The sequence below is a fragment of the Triticum urartu genome, chromosome 2A (genome assembly GCF_056163025.1).
Source record: "Triticum urartu cultivar PI428250 chromosome 2A, HENAU_Tu73, whole genome shotgun sequence".
In the NCBI taxonomy this organism is placed as follows: Eukaryota; Viridiplantae; Streptophyta; class Magnoliopsida; order Poales; family Poaceae; genus Triticum; species Triticum urartu.
In genome coordinates, this window is record NC_141874.1 from 161338871 (window position 1) to 161358246 (window position 19376).

Sequence of the window (19376 nt, forward strand, 5' to 3'; positions counted from 1 at the left end):
ACCGTCCAGCAAGCCTACGATGAAATTACTCACGCACGACGGTGAGCATCATGAAATTGGTGATGGAGGAAGGTTGATGATGACGATGGCGACGGATTCCCCTCTCCGGAGCCCCGAACGGACTCCAGATCAGCCCTCCCGAGAGAGATTAGGGCTTGGCAGCGGATCCGTATCGTAAAACATGATGAATCCTTCTCCTTGATTTTTTTCTTCCCGAACACAAATATATAGAGTTGGAGTTGTGGTCGGAGGAGCACCAGGGGACCCACGAGGCAGGGGGCGCGCCTAGGGGGTAGGCGCGCCCCCACCCTCGTGGACAGGGTGTGGGCCCCCTGGCCTTGATTCTTTCGCCAGTATTTTTTATATATTCCAAAAATAATCTTCGTTGATTTTCAGGTCATTCCAAGAACTTTTATTTCTGCACAAAAATAACACCATGACAATTCTGCTGAAAACAATGTCAGTCCGGGTTAGTTTCATTCAAATCATGCAAATTAGAATCCAAAATAAAGGCAAAAGTGTTTGGAAAAGTAGATACGTTGGAGACGTATCAACTCTATACCCCCTCAATCAATAGAATCAAAGCAGGACGTAGAGTGTTATCTTTTCAAGAGAGGCCGAACTTGGGTAAAATCACCTGTCTTTGTTACCATCGTGCCAAGGCTACTAGCTCGGGACCTCCCTACCCAACATATGCCGGATTCGACTCCGTCATACGGCCTCTGCTCAGGCGAGCAGCTGGAAACTACCTAGTGTGGATCGAGTTAAACTTAATACTAGTGGGGCATTTTTGGTTGGAATTGGTGGATCTAGGATGGTCGTGCGAGATCATGACCGAATTGTCATTTTTTGTTGTTGCATGCACACGCATGTGCCGATGCACTAGAGGTCGAATTGCTAGCGAGTCTGGAGGGTTTTGCTTTGGCTTTGCAATGAAGTAACATCCTGGTCGATGTTGGATCTGATTGCTTGGAGGAAGTATTGATTATTGTCAGCACGGATATTAATCAAGGAATGATTTTCTTGTTAGAGAGATTCTGAAAAGTATGAAGGAACGCGGTTCTTCTATTATTCACATTAGACGTAGTCAGAATAGTGGTAGTCCAAAGGACCGTGCTTTGGCTTGATTCTGGCAAGCTTTGGTAGATTGCACAGTCGCACTGCGGTTTGCCTTGGTTCTTGTCGAGAGGATGTCTTGAGTATCACCGTGAGTGATTGTAATGCCTGATTATGAGTAACTGCCTCTATTTCTTGTTAGTTTGCATATAAAATTTAATCAAAGTCAAACTTTGTAAAATTTAACTAATTTTGTAGAAAAAAGTCTGCATCTACAATATCAAAACTATATGGTTTAAAAACTAGTTTCATGATGCATCTAGTAATATTAGTTTCATAATATTGTTAATGTTGATATTTTTTTTAAGCTTAGTCAAAGTTGACAATGTTTGACTTTGATCAAATTGTATACGCAGACCAGAAAAGGAGGAAGTACAAGAATACTGAAAACAAAAAGAGTTGTGGTTTTCAAAATCGCTTAGAGTTCTGATTTTGGACTACCTCTGCCTCAAAAAATTAGTGTATTTGTGTAATTTCCTAGACAAGTTTTACAGTACGATATAGAACTGTAGCCCTCTTTGGCAAAGACCACCGGCAGGAGTACTCAAAGTTAACGTGTTTCACCGGGAAGGTGGGTGGGCTCAGCATATAATGCCATCAGAGATAGTAATAGAATATTTGTTGCAGCAGGTGCAGGTTGGTACCATCATTTGCCCAATGCACTAACTGACAAAGCTTACGCTGCCAGCGGTGGCCATGTGCTGAAACAATAAAAAATGTTCCTATTTGAAAAATAACAATAATCAAAGTTGGTTGATCAAATGGTCAATAGGATGGCTGCGCATCCCAAAAGACGCGTTAATCCTCGATTAAATGTAGTATAAAAAGGTCCTGGCGATGTCATGGAAATCAAACAAGGTCAGGATGTATGAACTTGCTTGCACGCAGAAGCATGGTAAACGTGCTCAGCCATCCATCATTTCAAGCACTTGTTCGATAAGACTCCACCATCCCTCATGCTTAATTAGGATCCAAACATCACCAATCAGTAGACCATGGTAGTGGCATCCCTCTGTGAGGACAGAGCAGAGAAGATGGCTTCAGCCGGGCTCCTAGAGGCAGTAGCACCCAAAAAGAAGAAGAGCAACATCAAGTATGCCTCCACCTGCGCCGTCGTCGCCTCCATGGCCTCCATCGTCCTCGGCTACGGTACACATGTTGACATTATCACCTCCACGCCTGATTCTGTCTCGCGTTTGGCTATATGAAGTGTTTATTTCGTGGCCGCCATAGACACCGGTGTGATGAGCGGGGCGTCGCTGTATATCCAGAAGGACCTCGAGATCACGGACGTGCAGGTGGAGATCCTGATGGGCATCCTGAGCATCTACTCCATCATCGGCACATTAGCCGCCGGCAGGACGTCCGACTGGATCGGCCGCCGCTTCACGGCTATCTTTGCCGCCTTCTTCTTCTTTGCTGGTGCCTTGCTCATGGGCTTCGCAAGCGGCTACACCATGCTCATGCTCGGTCGCTTCGTGGCCGGCATCGGCGTGGGCTACGCCATCGTGATAGCGCCCGTGTACACAGCTGAGATCGCCCCGGCGTCGGCGCGCGGCTTCCTTGTGTCCTTCACGGAGGTCTTCATCAACATCGGCATCCTCCTCGGCTACATCTCTAACTACGCCTTCGCTCGCCTGCCGCTCCACCTTGGCTGGCGCTTCATGCTCGGCATCGGCGCGGTGCCGTCCGTCCTGCTCGCCGTCTTGGTGTCCGGCATGCCGGAGTCTCCCCGGTGGCTCGTCATGAAAGGCCGCCTCGCGGACGCGAGGGTCGTGCTGGAGAAGATCACCGACACGCCGGAGGAGGCCGAGGAGCGCCTCGCTGACATAAAGACCGCCGCCGGCATTCCAGACGACCTCGACGGCGACGTGGTCGTCGTGCCCAGGAAGAGAGGCGGCGAGGAGAAGCAGGTGTGGAGAGAGCTCATCCTGTCGCCGACTCCTTCCATGCGGCGAATACTGGTCGCGGCGCTCGGCGTCTTCTTGTTCCAGCAGTTGACGGGCTCCGACTCCGTCGTGCTCTACAGCCCGCGCGTGTTCGAGAGCGCTGGTCTCACCGGCGACCACCAACTGCTGGCCGCGACCTGCGCCATGGGCGTCGTCAAGACGCTCGTCATCTTGGTCGCCATGTTCCTCCTCGACCGTGTCGGCCGGAGGCCGCTGCTGCTATGCAGCACTGGCGGCATAATAGTCTCGCTCGTCGGCCTCGCGACGGGCCTCACCGTGGTGGACCAGAACCCGGACGCGAGGATCCCGTGGGCGGTCGTCCTGTGCGTGGCGTCCGTCCTGGTCTACGTGTCATTCTTCTCCATCGGCCTCGGGCCCGTGTTGGGTGTGTACACCACGGAGATCTTGCCGCTGCGGGTGCGCGCGCTGGGCTTCGCTGTCGGGGAGGCCGGCAACCGCTTGGTCAGCGGCGCCATGTCCATGACCTTCCTCTCGCTGTCCAGCGCCATCACGCTGGGCGGCACCTTCTTCCTCTACGCCGGCATCGCCGTGCTCGCGTGGGTGTTCTTCTTCACCTGCCTCCCGGAGACGCGCGGCCGGACGCTGGAGGAGATGGGCAGTCTGTTCGGCGTGACCGACACGGGCGCGGAGGCAGAAGATGCTGCCCCCGCGACACAGGACGCGAGCTGCTGGGCCAGACTCTTGGGCGCCTCGCCTGGACCCAGAGTTGATTAATCACATAATGGGATTGCTAAATCTCACGATGCTATTTATAAGATCATGCATTGAGATCTATGAAAAATTTCTTTTTAACTTTTTTTCTTTTTCTTTACATGTTGCGCCACTTGACTACTTGACTGAGAGTTGCTTCTAGCCAAGTAAATTGCACAGAAGTATCACAATTGGGGTATTGGAAACAGATTGATACCAAGATTGCTAATTTTTACGTGTCAGTACCAAGATTGGGGTGAGCCCTTGCAAAAAAGACTAAAAGTGTGTTTTATACGTATTGACAGGGAATCTGACCGGTCGGGCCCGCCCGTCAAGCGCCACGCTGGACAGTGAGCGCGTGCCCGCGCGCTGACTGCGCGCTGACTAGGACGAAGCCGGGTCCAACCGTTTAGGGCGCGGCTGGTGCGGTCGAGCCAGACCCCGACCCCGCTCTGCCCTCTTCCTTCTCCTCGCACCCTCGCCGGCGACTGCCTCCCCGCCCGCCCCGCCGCCCGCCACACCACGTCGTCGTAGCCATGGATAGAAGTGCTTAGGCGCTGTCACCTCCCCCGCAGCTGCTCCTCCCTCGTGCCCTCCTCTCCCCCGCGGCTGCTGTGCCCTGGCGACGATGGCCTCGGCGATGGCCGGGGCGATGCGAGCGGCGGCGACCTCCCCTGCTTAGGCCTCGATGGCAGTGGCGGCTACTCCAGCTCGGAGTACAGTAGCGAGGACGAAGATTTTGCAGAGCCGGCGTTGTCGATGGAGCAGAGGCTGGGATTGGCGCGAATTTGGGTGGCCAACCCTAGCACCGCCCATCACTGGACTCATGGCTTCGGTGGTGTTCTATAAGTGCTCCACTGTTCCATTCTTGCTCACTAAAATTGGGGATTAGTGTTAGGGTTTACTGCCTACATGTTTAGCGCTCTAATTGCTAGTCCTAGCTAGAGCAGAGAAGTATAGTGGATTACATGAGTCCTAACTAGAGCAGAGCACCATTATGTGTTACCTAACTGGAGCAGAGCAAAGCAGCATTAGTGGATTACATTGTTATTTCTTAGTCCAAATTGTCATAGCAGCATTAGGTGTTACCTAGCTAGAGCAGAGCAGAGCAGAGAAGCATAGTGGATTAAATGAGTCCTAACTAGAGCAGAGCACCATTAGTGGACAATTCTGTTAACTACTTATCTGAAAATACAAAACATCAGTTTGATGTGAGTTAAGTACCATCTCTGTAATTAGGGTTGCATTGAGATAGTTGTTTACATTGTTTGATTTTGTAGCAATTGTTTAGTTTATTCATATTGTAAGGGTAAATAAAAGCTTTGTTTATATGTTAACTTAAACAAAGCTTTGTTTATATGTTAACTTAAACAAAGGTTTGTTTATATGTTAGCCTATCTGTTAAGTAAAATTGTTTATTAACCAATTTTGTCTGTTATTTCATTTTGCAGTTTGTATGATGACATTTTGGCTGTTAGGTTCCATTTTGATGCTTCAGAAATGTTTGAGCCGAAGCTCTGCGGTTCAGATGTAACATACCTGAATATGATTGCAGTGATGGAAACCCAATGATTTAGTGAATATGATCTGCTGTTTCACATTGAGAATCCAGATTTAGGGGAGAAAGGATTGGAGATGGTAGAGAGTAATGCTGAGTTGCAACTAGTAAAGAGGCAGGTTGAGGAGTGTAAGGTTCTAAATTTGCTAGCGAGGGCATGTCCACCTCCTTGCAGCCAGTTTGAGAGGTAAGAATTATCCATTGTTGTGTATGAAGAGCATGTGTTATATGATCTCAGTGAGCCACCCATCTATGTTGTTGATGAAGAAGGAGTTGCCTTTGAAAGTCAGAGTAGTAGCTGCAGTGTAGCTCATGGTACTGGTGTTTGCACACAAGAGAGCAAGAATGTAAGAGGAAAACTGAAAGTTGTTTTGGAAATAGAAGAAGAAGAGGGATATGATGGCAGTGGTGGTTTGTGAAGGTGAAGATGACAGTGATGTAAACCCTTTTTATATGGGTGATGCTGATGACATAGAGATGGATGAGGGAAAGAAATAGAGAGAGTATGATGAAATAGAAGAGGAAGAAACAGATGATGAAGAATCTGAGGAGGAAGAAGTGGTGCATTATGAGGGTGACACAGAGGTTGAGGAACCTTTTCAAATGGATGAAGGTGATAGTTGTTTCACAGGATGAAGAAACTGTAATTGCACATGAAGAGAAGAAGAAGAAGAAGAAGAAGAAGAAGAAGAAGAAGAAGAAGAAACAGAAGCTTCCAGTTAGGAAAGGGCCTACAACAAGGACACATTCAAGTGTAGTTCAAGAGGAGGAACCTGATTTCAAACCTTCATCTGACGAAGAAGAGAAAGGATTGTTGAAGGAGGCTGATGATGATGGTTATGAGCCATTGTCATTTATGCTGCCAAAGAAAAGGAAGAGCAGGGCAAAGCAGAGGCCTCCTAGAAAATGGTACAATGAGAAAATGGAAGCACCACATGAGCAATTATGTCTAAAGATGTGTTTCAAGGATCAACATCAATTCAGAGAGGCTTTGTTGAACTTACACATCACTCAAGGCAGAAACTTGAAATATCATAGGAACTCAGATCAAAGAATAATTGTACAATGCAACCAAAAACATTGCAACTTCTTTATGGTGGCACCAGTTATAAAAGGTGAAACTACTTTTGTAATTAAGAAGATGAGAATTAAGCGCACTTGCCCTATTAGTACAAAGACAACAAGGGTAAGTGCCAAGTGGCTTGCACAGAAGTATGAGTCATTGTTCAGATCTGATCTAACAACTGTCATTCAGACTTTGATTGATGCCTGCATGGAGAAGTATGGTGTGGATGTGCCCAAGTCAATGGCATATAGGGCAAAGAACCTAGCTATTGATGTTGTGCTAGGAGACCACAAGAAGCAATACCCTAGGTTGAAAGACTATGCTCACACGGTGATGGATACAAACCCTGGGAGTAGAGTAGTAGTCACTACTGTAACTCCAACATCCACTGAAAAAAATCCCCCATCCAGGTCCAAGATTCCATGCTATGTTCTATTGCATCAATGGAGCAAGGGAGGGGTTTCTCTCAAGGGGAGCAGACCATTCATTGGTTAGTTTGTTCACCTTGTGCATTAGTTACATATTGTTTCATCTTGAAATGCATTTGAATGTTTTAAATATTGAATTTGCTTGCTCATTCAGGTGTTGATGGGTGCTTCATTAAGTTAACTACTGGTGCTCAATTACTTGCTGCCACTGGTAGAGATGGCAACAACAACATATACCCACTAGCATTTGGTATTGTTGGGCAAGAGGACACACCTAACTGGTGTTGGTCTCTACACCAACTTAAAATCTGCCTAGGAGGAGAAGAGCGACAGTTTGGTCCATATACAATAATGTCAGCTAGACAAAAGGTATGTGCTTTTATCTTATGTCCTTGTTTCTATATGGTTGTTTTGTGCTAGATAGTAGCTTAGCTAGTTTAATTATGTGTCCCAGGGCCTACTAAATGCAGTGAATGTTGTCTTTCCTAAGTGCAACCAAAGGTTCTGCCTTAGGCATATCTATGCAAACTTCCAAAATGCTGGGTTTAGGGGGGAAGATCTGAAAAAGTATATGGATAATGTTGCCTATGCATATAGTGAACACAAATTTAACATTGCAATGAATGACCTTAGAGCTGAATGTGAGCAAGCTTGGGAGTGGCTTTGTCAAATACCCAAGAAAACATGGGCAAGGCATGCATTTGACATAAACAGCAAGACTGACCTTGTAGTTAACAATTTGTCTGAGGTGTTCAACAAGTATGTCCTAGATGTTAGGAACAAATCAATTAGGACAATGTGTGATGGAATAAAGGATAAGCAGATGATGAGGTGGCATAGGAATAGGGAGAGTGGAAAGAATGCTAGATGGGACATAACACCCCATTATAGTGAGAAGCTAGAGGTTGAGAAGGAGAGGGCCAAATATTGCAAACCAATTCAAGCTGGTGTGGACTTGTGCCAAGTTACAAGTGGGCAGCAAACCCATGTTGTTAACTTGCAATTGCACACATGTGGTGTTGGGTTTCGTAGTAATTTCAAAAAATTTCCTACACACACGCAAGATCATGTGATGCATAGCAACGAGGGGGAGAGTGTTGTCTACGTACCCAACGCAGACCGACTGCGGAAGCGATGACACGACGTAGAGGAAGTAGTCGTACGTCTTCACGATCCAACCGATCAAGCACCGAAACTACGACACCTCCGAGTTCGAGCACACGTTCAGCTCGATGACGATCCCCGGACTCCGATCCAGCAAAGTGTCGGGGAAGAGTTCCGTCAGCACGACGGCGTGGTGACGATCTTGATGTACTGCAGCAGCAGGGCTTCGCCTAAACTCCGCTACAGTATTATCGAGGTATATGGTGGCAGGGGGCACCGCACACGGCTAAGGAATAGATCACGTGGATCAACTTGTGTCTAGAGGTGCCCCCTGCCTCCGTATATAAAGGAGTAGAGGGGGGAGGCTGGCCGGCCAAGGGGGAGGCGCAGGAGAGTCCTACTCCCTCTGGGAGTAGGATTCCCCCCCCCCAATCCTAGTCGGAATAGGATTCGCGGAGGGGGAAAAGAGGAGGAGGGGGCCGGCCACCTCTCCTAGTCCTAATAGGACTAGGGGAAGGGGGAGGTGCGCAGCCCATCTAGGGCAGCCCCTTCTCTTTTCCACCAAGGCCCACTATGGCCCATATAGCTCCCGGGGGGTTCCCGTAACCCTCCCGGTATTCCGGTAAAATCCCGATTTCACCCGGAACACTTCCGATATCCAAACATAGGCTTCCAATATATCAATCTTTACGTCTCGACCATTTCGAGACTCCTCGTCATGTCCATGATCACATCCGGGACTCCGAACAACCTTCGGTACATCAAAATGCATAAACTCATAATGTAACTGTCATCGTAACCTTAAGCGTGCGGACCCTACGGGTTCGAGAACAATGTAGACATGACCGAGACATGTCTCCGGTCAATAACCAATAGCGGGACCTGGATGCCCATATTGGCTCCTACATATTCTACGAAGATCTTTATCGGTCAGACCGCATAACAACATACGTTGTTCCCTTTGTCATCGGTATGTTACTTGCCCGAGATTCGATCGTCGGTATCCAATACCTAGTTCAATCTCGTTACCGGCAAGTCTCTTTACTCGTTCCGTAATACATCATCTCATAACTAACATATTAGTTGTAATGCTTGCAAGGCTTATGTGATGTGTATTACCGAGAGGGCCCAGAGATACCTCTCCGACAATCGGAGTGACAAATCCTAATCTCGAAATACGCCAACCCAACATCTACCTTTGAAGACACCTGTAATGCTCCTTTATAATCACCCAGTTACGTTATGACGTTTGGTAGCACCCAAAGTGTTCCTCCGGTAAACGGGAGTTGCATAATCTCATAGTCATAGGAACATGTATAAGTCATGAAGAAAGCAATAGCAACATACTAAACGATCGGGTGCTAAGCTAATGGAATGGGTCATGTCAATCAGATCATTCAACTAATGATGTGACCTCGTTAATCAAATAACAACTCATTGTTCATGGTCAGGAAACATAACCATCTTTGATTAACGAGCTAGTCAAGTAGAGGCATACTAGTGACACTTTGTTTGTCTATGTATTCACACATGTATTACGTTTCCGGTTAATACAATTCTAGCATGAATAATAAACATTTATCATGATTATAAGGAAATAAATAATAACTTTATTATTGCCTCTAGGGCATATTTCCTTCAGTCTCCCACTTGCACTAGAGTCAATAATCTAGATTACATTGTAATGATTCTAACACCCATTGAGGCTTGGTGCTGATCATATTTTGCTCGTGGAAGAGGCTTAGTCAACGGGTCTGCAACATTCAGATCCGTATGTATCTTGCAAATCTCTATGTCTCCCACCTGGACTAGATCCCGGATGGAGTTGAAGCGTCTCTTGATGTGTTTGGTCCTTTTGTGAAATCTGGATTCCTTTGCCAAGGCAATTGCACCAGTATTGTCACAAAAGATTTTCATTGGACCCGATGCATTAGGTATGACACCTAGATCGGATATGAACTCCTTCATCCAGACTCCTTCGTTCGCTGCTTCCGAAGCAGCTATGTACTCCGCTTCACATGTAGATCCCGCTACGACGCTTTGTTTAGAACTGCACCAACTGACAGCTCCACCGTTTAATGTAAACACGTATCCGGTTTGCGATTTAAAATCGTCCGGATCAGTGTCAAAGCTTGCATCAACGTAACCTTTTACGGTGAGCTCTTTGTCACCTCCATATACGAGAAACATATCCTTAGTCCTTTTCAGGTATTTCAGGATGTTCTTGACCGCTGTCCAGTGATCCACTCCTGGATTACTTTGGTACCTCCCTGCTAAACTTATAGCAAGGCACACATCAGGTCTGGTACACAGCATTGCATACATGATAGATCCTATGGCTGATGCATAGGGAACATCTTTCATATTCTCTCTACCTTCTGCAGTGGTCGGGCATTGAGTCTTACTCAACTTCACACCTTGTAACACAGGCAAGAACCCTTTCTTTGCTTGATCCATTTTGAACTTCTTCAAAATTTTGTCAAGGTATGTGCTTTGTGAAAGTCCAATTAAGCGTCTTGATCTATCTCTATAGATCTTAATGCCTAATATGTAAGCAGCTTCACTGAGGTCTTTCATTGAAAAACTTTTATTCAAGTATCCCTTCATGCTATCCAGAAATTCTATATCATTTCCAATTAGCAATATGTCATCCACATATAATATCAGAAATGCTACAGAGCTCCCACTCACTTTCTTGTAAATACAGGCTTCTCCGAAAGTCTGTATAAAACCAAATGCTTTGATCACACTATCAAAACGTTTATTCCAACTCCGAGAGGCTTGCACCAGTCCATAAATGGATCGCTGGAGCTTGCACACTTTGTTAGCTCCCTTTGGATCGACAAAACCTTCCGGTTGCATCATATACAACTCTTCTTCCAGAAATCCATTCAGGAATGCAGTTTTGACATCCATCTGCCAAATTTCATAATCATAAAATGCGGCAATCGCTAACATGATTCGGACGGACTTAAGCATCGCTACGGGTGAGAAGGTCTCATCGTAGTCAATCCCTTGAACTTGCCGAAAACCTTTTGCGACAAGTCGAGCTTTGTAGACAGTAACATTACCATCAGCGTCAGTCTTCTTCTTAAAGATCCATTTATTTTCAATTGCTTGCCGATCATCGGGCAAGTCAACCAAAGTCCATACTTTCTTCTCATACATGGATCCCATCTCAGATTTCATGGCTTCAAGCCACTTTGCGGAATCTGGGCTCACCATCGCTTCTTCATAGTTCGTAGGTTCATCATGATCTAGTAGCATGACTTGCAGAACAGGATTACCGTACCACTCTAGTGCGGATCTTACTCTGGTTGATCTACGAGGTTCAGTAGTATCTTGATCTGAAGTTTCATGATCATTATCATTGGCTTCCTCACTAACTGGTGTAGGTGTCACTGAAACAGTTTTCTGTGATGTACTACTTTCCAGTAAGGGAGCAGGTACAGTTACCTCATCAAGTTCTACTTTCCTCCCACTCACTTCTTTCGAGAGAAACTCCTTCTCTAGAAAGGATCCATTCTTAGCAACGAATGTCTTGCCTTCGGATCTGTGATAGAAGGTGTACCCAACAGTCTCCTTTGGGTATCCTATGAAGACACATTTCTCCGATTTGGGTTCGAGCTTATCAGGTTGAAGTTTTTTCACATAAGCATCGCAGCCCCAAACTTTAAGAAACGACAACTTTGGTTTCTTGCCAAACCACAGTTCATAAGGCGTCGTCTCAACTGATTTTGATGGTGCCCTATTTAACGTGAATGCGGCCGTCTCTAAAGCATAACCCCAAAACGATAGCGGTAAATCAGTAAGAGACATCATAGATCGCACCATATCCAGTAAAGTACGATTACGACGTTCGGACACACCATTACGCTGTGGTGTTCCGGGTGGCGTGAGTTGCGAAACTATTCCACAGTTTTTCAAATGTACACCAAATTCGTAACTCAAATATTCTCCTCCACGATCAGATCGTAGAAACTTTATTTTCTTGTTACGATGATTTTCAACTTCACTCTGAAATTCTTTGAACTTTTCAAATGTTTCAGACTTATGTTTCATTAAGTAGATATACCCATATCTGCTTAAATCATCTGTGAAGGTGAGAAAATAACGATATCCGCCACGAGCCTCAATATTCATCGGACCACATACATCGGTATGTATGATTTCCAACAAATCTGTTGCTCTCTCCATAGTACCGGAGAACGGTGTTTTAGTCATCTTGCCCATGAGGCACGGTTCGCAAGTACCAAGTGATTCATAATCAAGGGGTTCCAAAAGTCCATCAGTATGGAGTTTCTTCATGCGCTTTATACCGATATGACCTAAACGACAGTGCCACAAATAAGTTGCACTTTCATTATCAACTCTGCATCTTTTGGCTTCAATATTATGAATATGTGTATTACTACTATCGAGATTCAATAAGAATAGACCACTCTTCAAGGGTGCATGACCATAAAAGATATTACTCATATAAATAGAACAACCATTATTCTCTGATTTAAATGAATAACCGTCTCGCATTAAACAAGATCCAGATATAATGTTCATGCTCAACACTGGCACCAAATAACAATTATTTAGGTCTAATATTAATCCCGAAGGTAGATCTAGAGGTAGCGTGCCGACCGCGATCACATCAACTTTGGAACCGTTTCCCACGCGCATCGTCACCTCGTCCTTTGCCAGTGCCCGCTTATTCCGTAGTCCCTGTTTCGAGTTGCAAATATTAGCAATAGAACCGGTATCAAATACCCAGGTGCTACTGCGAGCTCTAGTAAGGTACACATCAATAACATGTATATCACATATACCTTTGTTCACCTTGCCATCCTTCTTATCCGCCAAATACTTGGGGCAGTTCCGCTTCCAGTGACCAGTCTGCTTGCAGTAGAAGCACTCAGTTTCAGGCTTAGGTCCAGACTTGGGTTTCTTCTCCTGAGCAGCAACTTGCTTGCCGTTCTTCTTGAAGTTCCCCTTCTTCTTCCCTTTGACCTTTTTCTTGAAACTAGTGGTCTTGTTAACCATCAACACTTGATACTCCTTTTTGATTTCTACCTCCGCAGCTTTCAGCATTGCGAAGAGCTCGGGAATAGTCTTGTTCATCCCTTGCATATTATAGTTCATCACGAAGCTCTTGTAGCTTGGTGGCAGTGATTGGAGAATTCTGTCAATGACGCAATCATCCGGAAGATTAACTCCCAATTGAATCAAGTGATTATTATACCCAGACATTTTGAGTATATGCTCACTGACAGAACTGTTCTCCTCCATCTTGCAGCTATAGAACTTATTGGAGACTTCATATCTCTCAATTCGGGCATTTGCTTGAAATATTAACTTCAACTCCTGGAACATCTCATATGCTCCATGACGTTCAAAACGTCGTTGAAGTCCCGATTCTAAGCCGTAAAGCATGGCACACTGAACTATCGAGTAGTCATCAGCTTTGCTCTGCCAGACGTTCATAACATCTGGTGTTGCTCCAGCAGCAGGCCTGGCACCTAGCGGTGCTTCCAGGACGTAATTCTTCTGAGCAGCAATGAGGATAATCCTCAAGTTACGGACCCAGTCCGTGTAATTGCTACCATCATCTTTCAACTTTGCTTTCTCAAGGAACGCATTAAAATTCAACGGAACAACAGCACGAGCCATCTATCTACAACCAACATAAACAAGCAAGATACTATCAGGGACTAAGTTCATGATAAATTTAAGTTCAATTAATCATATTACTTAAGAACTCCCACTTAGATAGACATCCCTCTAATCTTCTAAGTGATTATGTGATCCAAATCAACTAAACCATAACCGATCATCACGTGAGATGGAGTAGTTTTCAATGGTGAACATCGTTTATGTTGATCATATCTACTATATGATTCACGCTCGACCTTTCGGTCTCCGTGTTCTGAGGCCATATCTGCATATGCTAGGCTCGTCAAGTTTAACCTGAGTATTCTGCGTGTGCAAAACTGGCTTGCACCCGTTGTAGATGGACGTAGAGCTTATCACACCCGATCATCACGTGGTGTCTGGGCACGACGAACTTTGGCAACGGTGCATACTCAGGGAGAACACTTCTTGATAATTTAGTGAGAGATCATCTTATAATGCTACCGTCAATCAAAGCAAGATAAGATGCATAAAAAGATAAACATCACATGCAATCAATATAAGTGATATGATATGGCCATCATCATCTTGTGCTTGTGATCTCCATCTCCGAAGCACCGTCATGATCACCATCGTCACCGGCGCGACACCTTGATCTCCATTGTAGCATCGTTGTCGTCTCGCCAATCTTATGCTTCCACGACTATCACTACCGTTTAGTAATAAAGTAAAGCATTACATCACGATTGCATTGCATACAATAAAGCGACAACCATATGGCTCCTGCCAGTTGCCGATAACTCGGTTACAAAACATGATCATCTCATACAATAGAATTCAGCATCATGCCTTGACCATATCACATCACAACATGCCCTGCAAAAACAAGTTAGACGTCCTCTACTTTGTTGTTGCATGTTTTACGTGGCTGCTACGGGCTTAAGTAAGAACCAATCTCACCTACGCATCAAAACCACAACGATAGTTTGTCAAATAGACTCCGTTTTAACCTTCGCAAGGACCGGGCGTAGCCATACTTGGTTCAACTAAAGTTGGAGAGACAGTCGCCCACAAGCCATCTATGTGCAAAGCACGTCGAGGGAACCGGTCTCGCGTAAGCGTACGCGTAAGGTTGGTCCGGGTCGTCTCGTCCAACAATACCGCCGAACCAAAGTATGACATGCTGGTAGGCAGTATGACTTGTATCGTCCACAACTCACTTGTGTTCTACTCGTGCATATAACATCAACATAAATAACATAGGCTCGGATGCCACTGTTGGGTTTCGTAGTAATTTCAAAAAAATTCCTACGCACACGCAAGATCATGTGATGCATAGCAACGAGGGGGAGAGTGTTGTCTACGTACCCAATGCAGACCGACTGCGGAAGCGATGACACGACATAGAGGAAGTAGTCGTACGTCTTCACGATCCAACCGATCAAGCACCGAAACTACGGCACCTCCGAGTTCGAGCACACGTTCAGCTCGATGACGATCCCCGGACTCCGATCCAGCAAAGTGTCGGGAAAGAGTTCCGTCAGCACGATGGCGTGGTGACGATCTTGATGTACTACAGCAGCAGGGCTTCGCCTAAACTCCGCTACAGTATTATCAAGGTATATGGTGGCAGGGGGCACCGCACACGGCTAAGGAATAGATCACGTGGATCAACTTGTGTCTAGAGGTGCCCCCTGCCTCCGTATATAAAGGAGTAGAGGGGGGAGGCTGGCCGGCCAAGGGGGAGGGCGCAGGTGAGTCCTACTCCTCCTGGGAGTAGGATTCCCCCCCCCCCCAATCCTAGTCGGAATAGGATTCGCGGAGGGGGAAAAGAGGAGGAGGGGGCCGGCCACCTCTCCTAGTCCTAATAGAACTAGGGGAAGGGGGAGGCGCGCAGCCCATCTAGGGCAGCCCCTTCTCTTTTCCACCAAGGCCCACTATGGCCCATATAGCTCCCGGGGGGTTCCCGTAACCCTCCCGGTATTCCGGTAAAATCCCGATTTCACCTGGAACACTTCCGATATCCAAACATAGGCTTCCAATATATCAATCTTTATGTCTCGACCATTTCGAGACTCCTCATCATGTCCATGATCACATCCGGGACTCCGAACAACCTTCGGTACATCAAAATGCATAAACTCATAATGTAACTGTCATCGTAACCTTAAGCGTGCGGACCCTACGGGTTCGAGAACAATGTAGACATGACCGAGACATGTCTCCGGTCAATAACCAACAGCGGGACCTGGATGCCCATATTGGCTCCTACATATTCTATGAAGATCTTTATCGGTCAGACCGCATAACAACATACGTTGTTCCCTTTGTCATCGGTATGTTACTTGCCCGAGATTCGATCGTCGGTATCCAATACCTAGTTCAATCTCGTTACCGGCAAGTCTGTTTACTCGTTCCGTAATACATCATCTCACAACTAACATATTTGTTGTAATTCTTGCAAGGCTTATGTGATGTGTATTACCGAGAGGGCCCAGAGATACCTCTCTGACAATCGGAGTGACAAATCCTAATCTCGAAATACGCCAACCCAACATCTACCTTTGGAGACACCTGTAATGCTCCTTTATAATCACCCAGTTACGTTGTGACGTTTGGTAGCACCCAAAGTGTTCCTCCGGTAAACGGGAGTTGCATAATCTCATAGTCATAGGAACATGTATAAGTCATGAAGAAAGCAATAGCAACATACTAAACGATCGGGTGCTAAGCTAATGGAATGGGTCATGTCAATCAGATCATTCAACTAATGATGTGACCTTGTTAATCAAATAACAACTCATTGTTCATGGTCAGGAAACATAACCATCTTTGATTAACGAGCTAGTCAAGTAGAGGCATACTAGTGACACTTTGTTTGTCTATGTATTCACACATGTATTACGTTTCCGGTTAATACAATTCTAGCATGAATAATAAACATTTATCATGATTATAAGGAAATAAATAATAACTTTATTATTGCCTCTAGGGCATATTTCCTTCATGTGGGTGCAGAAAATGGGACCTCACTGGCATCCCATGTAACCATGCCATCTCAGCAATAAACAAGGGCAAAAGAAAACCAGAGGATTATGTAAGCAAGTTCTTCAAGAAAGCATTTTATGTGGCAGCTTATGAACCAATGATCTATCCAGTTCCTGGTGAGCATGACTGGACAAGGACCCCTGGTCCAGACATTGACCCACCTGCATTTAAAGTGAAGAGAGGAAGAAAGAAAGAGAAGAGGATCAAGGGGAAATTTGAAGTTCCAAAGCCTAAGGACACATCAAGAATGGGGACTATAACATGTGGCAATTGTGGACTGCAAGGACATAGGTACACAAGCTGCATGAAGCAGTTGAAGCGTGAGCTGGCTTTGAGGAAGAACAAACATGTGGTGATCCTCTTATAAGTAGTAACATGTTTTCCTTCTTGTACATTCCATTTTTTAAGTACTAACTCATTTTGCTTCTTGTTTATGCAAGCCTCTTGCAAGGAATTCCAATGTTGGTGCTGCTGCTACTACACCAGCAGCAAGAACTTCTCATCCAGCCCCTACAACAACACCAATAGCTGGAACAGGAGGTGCTGGGAGAGGAGCTGGGAGAGGAGCTGAGAGAGGTGCTGCTGGGAGAGGTGCTGGTAGAGGTGTTGCACCAGGTGCTGGGAGAGGTGCTGGGAGAGGGAGAGGTACATTCTCTGCCCCAAGGCAATCTGGTCCCTCCACATCTACTACTCCCTCCACATCTACTACTGGGAGAGGTGCTGGTGGTAGACATAGTGGATGGAGGAGCTACTTCTATGCAAGTGGTAACTAGATAATTCATGTGTGTGTTCTTGCATCCTGTGATACAATGTGATCTTGCTTTGGTGGTGTACTTTAAGAATCAATGCCATATTATGCTGGAGTTATTAATATGCTGGAGTTATTAATATGCTGGAGTTATTGATGAGTACTCATTATATTATGCAAGCCTGGATGGTTCTTTTTATGATTGATATGTTGATGAGTACTCAAAATGGAGTTATTGATATGCTGGATATATTAATGAAGTTATTGATATGTTTTCTATGCTCAGAATGGTTCTTTTTATGATTGATATGTTGATGAGTACTCAAAATGGAGTTATTGATATGCTGGATATATTAATGGAGTTATTGATATGTTGTCTATGCTCAAAATGGTTCTTTTTATGATTGATATGTTGATGAGTACTCAAAATGGAACCTAAAGCCATCAACTAGGGTCTAGGGTGGCTCGGGGTCGACGAAACCACATAAAGCCATCATTTTGGGTCTTGGTGGCTCGGGATCGACGGAACCACCTAAAGCCATCAACTTTGGTCTAGGGTGGCTCGGGGTCGACGGAACCACCTAAAGCCATCATTTTGGGTTTTGGTGGCTCGGGATCGACGGAACCACCTAAAGCCATCAACTTTGGTCTAGGGTGGCTCGGGGTCGACGAAACCACCTAAAGCCATCATTTTGGGTTTTGGTGGCTCCGGGTCGACGAAACCACCTAAAGCCATCAACTTTGGTCTAGGGTGGCTCGGGGTCGACGGAACCACCTAAAGCCATCATCTAGGGTCTAGGGTGGCTCGGGATCGACGGAACCACCTAAAGCCATCAAGTTTGGTCTAGGGTGGCTCGGGGTCGACGGAACCACCTAAAGCCATCAACTAGGGTCTAGGGTGGGTCGGGGTCGACGGAACCACCTAAAGCCATCATTTTGGGTTTTGGTGGCTCGGGATCGACGGAACCACCTAAATCCATCAACTTTGGTCTAGGGTGGCTCGGGGTCGACGGAACCACCTAAAGCCATCATCTAGGGTCTAGGGTGGCTCGGGGTCGACGAAACCACCTAAAGCCATCATTTTGGGTTTTGGTGACTCAAGATCGACGGTGCTGGGGAACGTAGTAATTTCAAAAAAATTCCTACGCACACGCAAGATCATGGTGATGCATAGCAACGAGAGGGGAGAGTGTTGTCTACGTACCCTCGTGGACCGGCAACGGAAGTGTTGACACAACGTAGAGGAAGTAGTCGTATGTCTTCCCGATCCGACCGATCCAAGTACCGAACGTACGGCACCTCCGAGTTCTGCACACGTTCAACTCGGTGACGTCCCTTGAGTTCCGATCCAGCAAAACATTGAGGGAGAGTTTCATCAGCACGACGGCGTGATGACGGTGATGATGTTCTATCGACGCAGGGCTTCGCCTAAGAACTTCTACGATATAACCGAGGTGGAATATGGTGGAAGGGGGCACCGCACACGGCTAAGGAACGATCACGAGGATCAACTTGTGTGTCATGGGGTGCCCCCTTGCCTCAGTGTATAAAGGAGGGAGAGGGGGAGGTGCGGCCGGCCCTATGGGTGCGCCTGGAGCAGTCCTACTCCAACCGGGAGTAGGACTCCCCCCTCTTGCCTTGTTGGAAAAAGGAAGGAGGAAGGGAGAAAGAGGAAAGGGGGCCCCCCCCTTCCTTGTCCTATTCGGACTAGGGGGGAGGGGGCGCGCGGCCTGCCCTGGCCGGCCCTCCTCTTCTCCCTTATTGCCCATGTAGGCCCAATAACCCCCGGGGGGGTTCCGGTAACCCCCCGGTACTCCGGTAAAATCCCGATTTCACCCGGAACATTTCCAATATCCAAATATAGGCTTCCAATATATCAATCTTTATGTCTCGACCATTTCGAGACTCCTCGTCATGTCCATGATCACATCCGGGACTCTGAACAACCTTTGGTACATCAAAACACAAAAACCCTAATTACGATCGTCACCGAACTTTAAGCGTGCGGACCCTACGGGTTTGAGAA

General features: G+C 46.2%; 2 protein-coding genes across 2 annotated transcripts; both read left to right on the forward strand.

The window, feature by feature from the left end:
- The first annotated feature begins 1937 nt into the window (after nt 1-1937).
- Nucleotides 1938-4005, forward strand: LOC125536080 (putative polyol transporter 2). Its single transcript, XM_048699206.2, has 2 exons — nt 1938-2265; nt 2350-4005. The coding sequence occupies exons 1-2, from the start codon at nt 2112-2114 to the stop codon at nt 3798-3800; spliced, it is 1605 nt and encodes a 534-aa protein (XP_048555163.1). The 5' UTR covers nt 1938-2111; the 3' UTR covers nt 3801-4005.
- Nucleotides 3836-17472, forward strand: LOC125527376 (uncharacterized). Its single transcript, XM_087543526.1, has 6 exons — nt 3836-3972; nt 4082-6890; nt 6983-7197; nt 7283-7846; nt 16547-16954; nt 17043-17472. The coding sequence occupies exons 2-6, from the start codon at nt 5867-5869 to the stop codon at nt 17373-17375; spliced, it is 2544 nt and encodes an 847-aa protein (XP_087399652.1). The 5' UTR covers nt 3836-3972; nt 4082-5866; the 3' UTR covers nt 17376-17472.
- Nucleotides 17473-19376: the final 1904 nt, after the last annotated feature.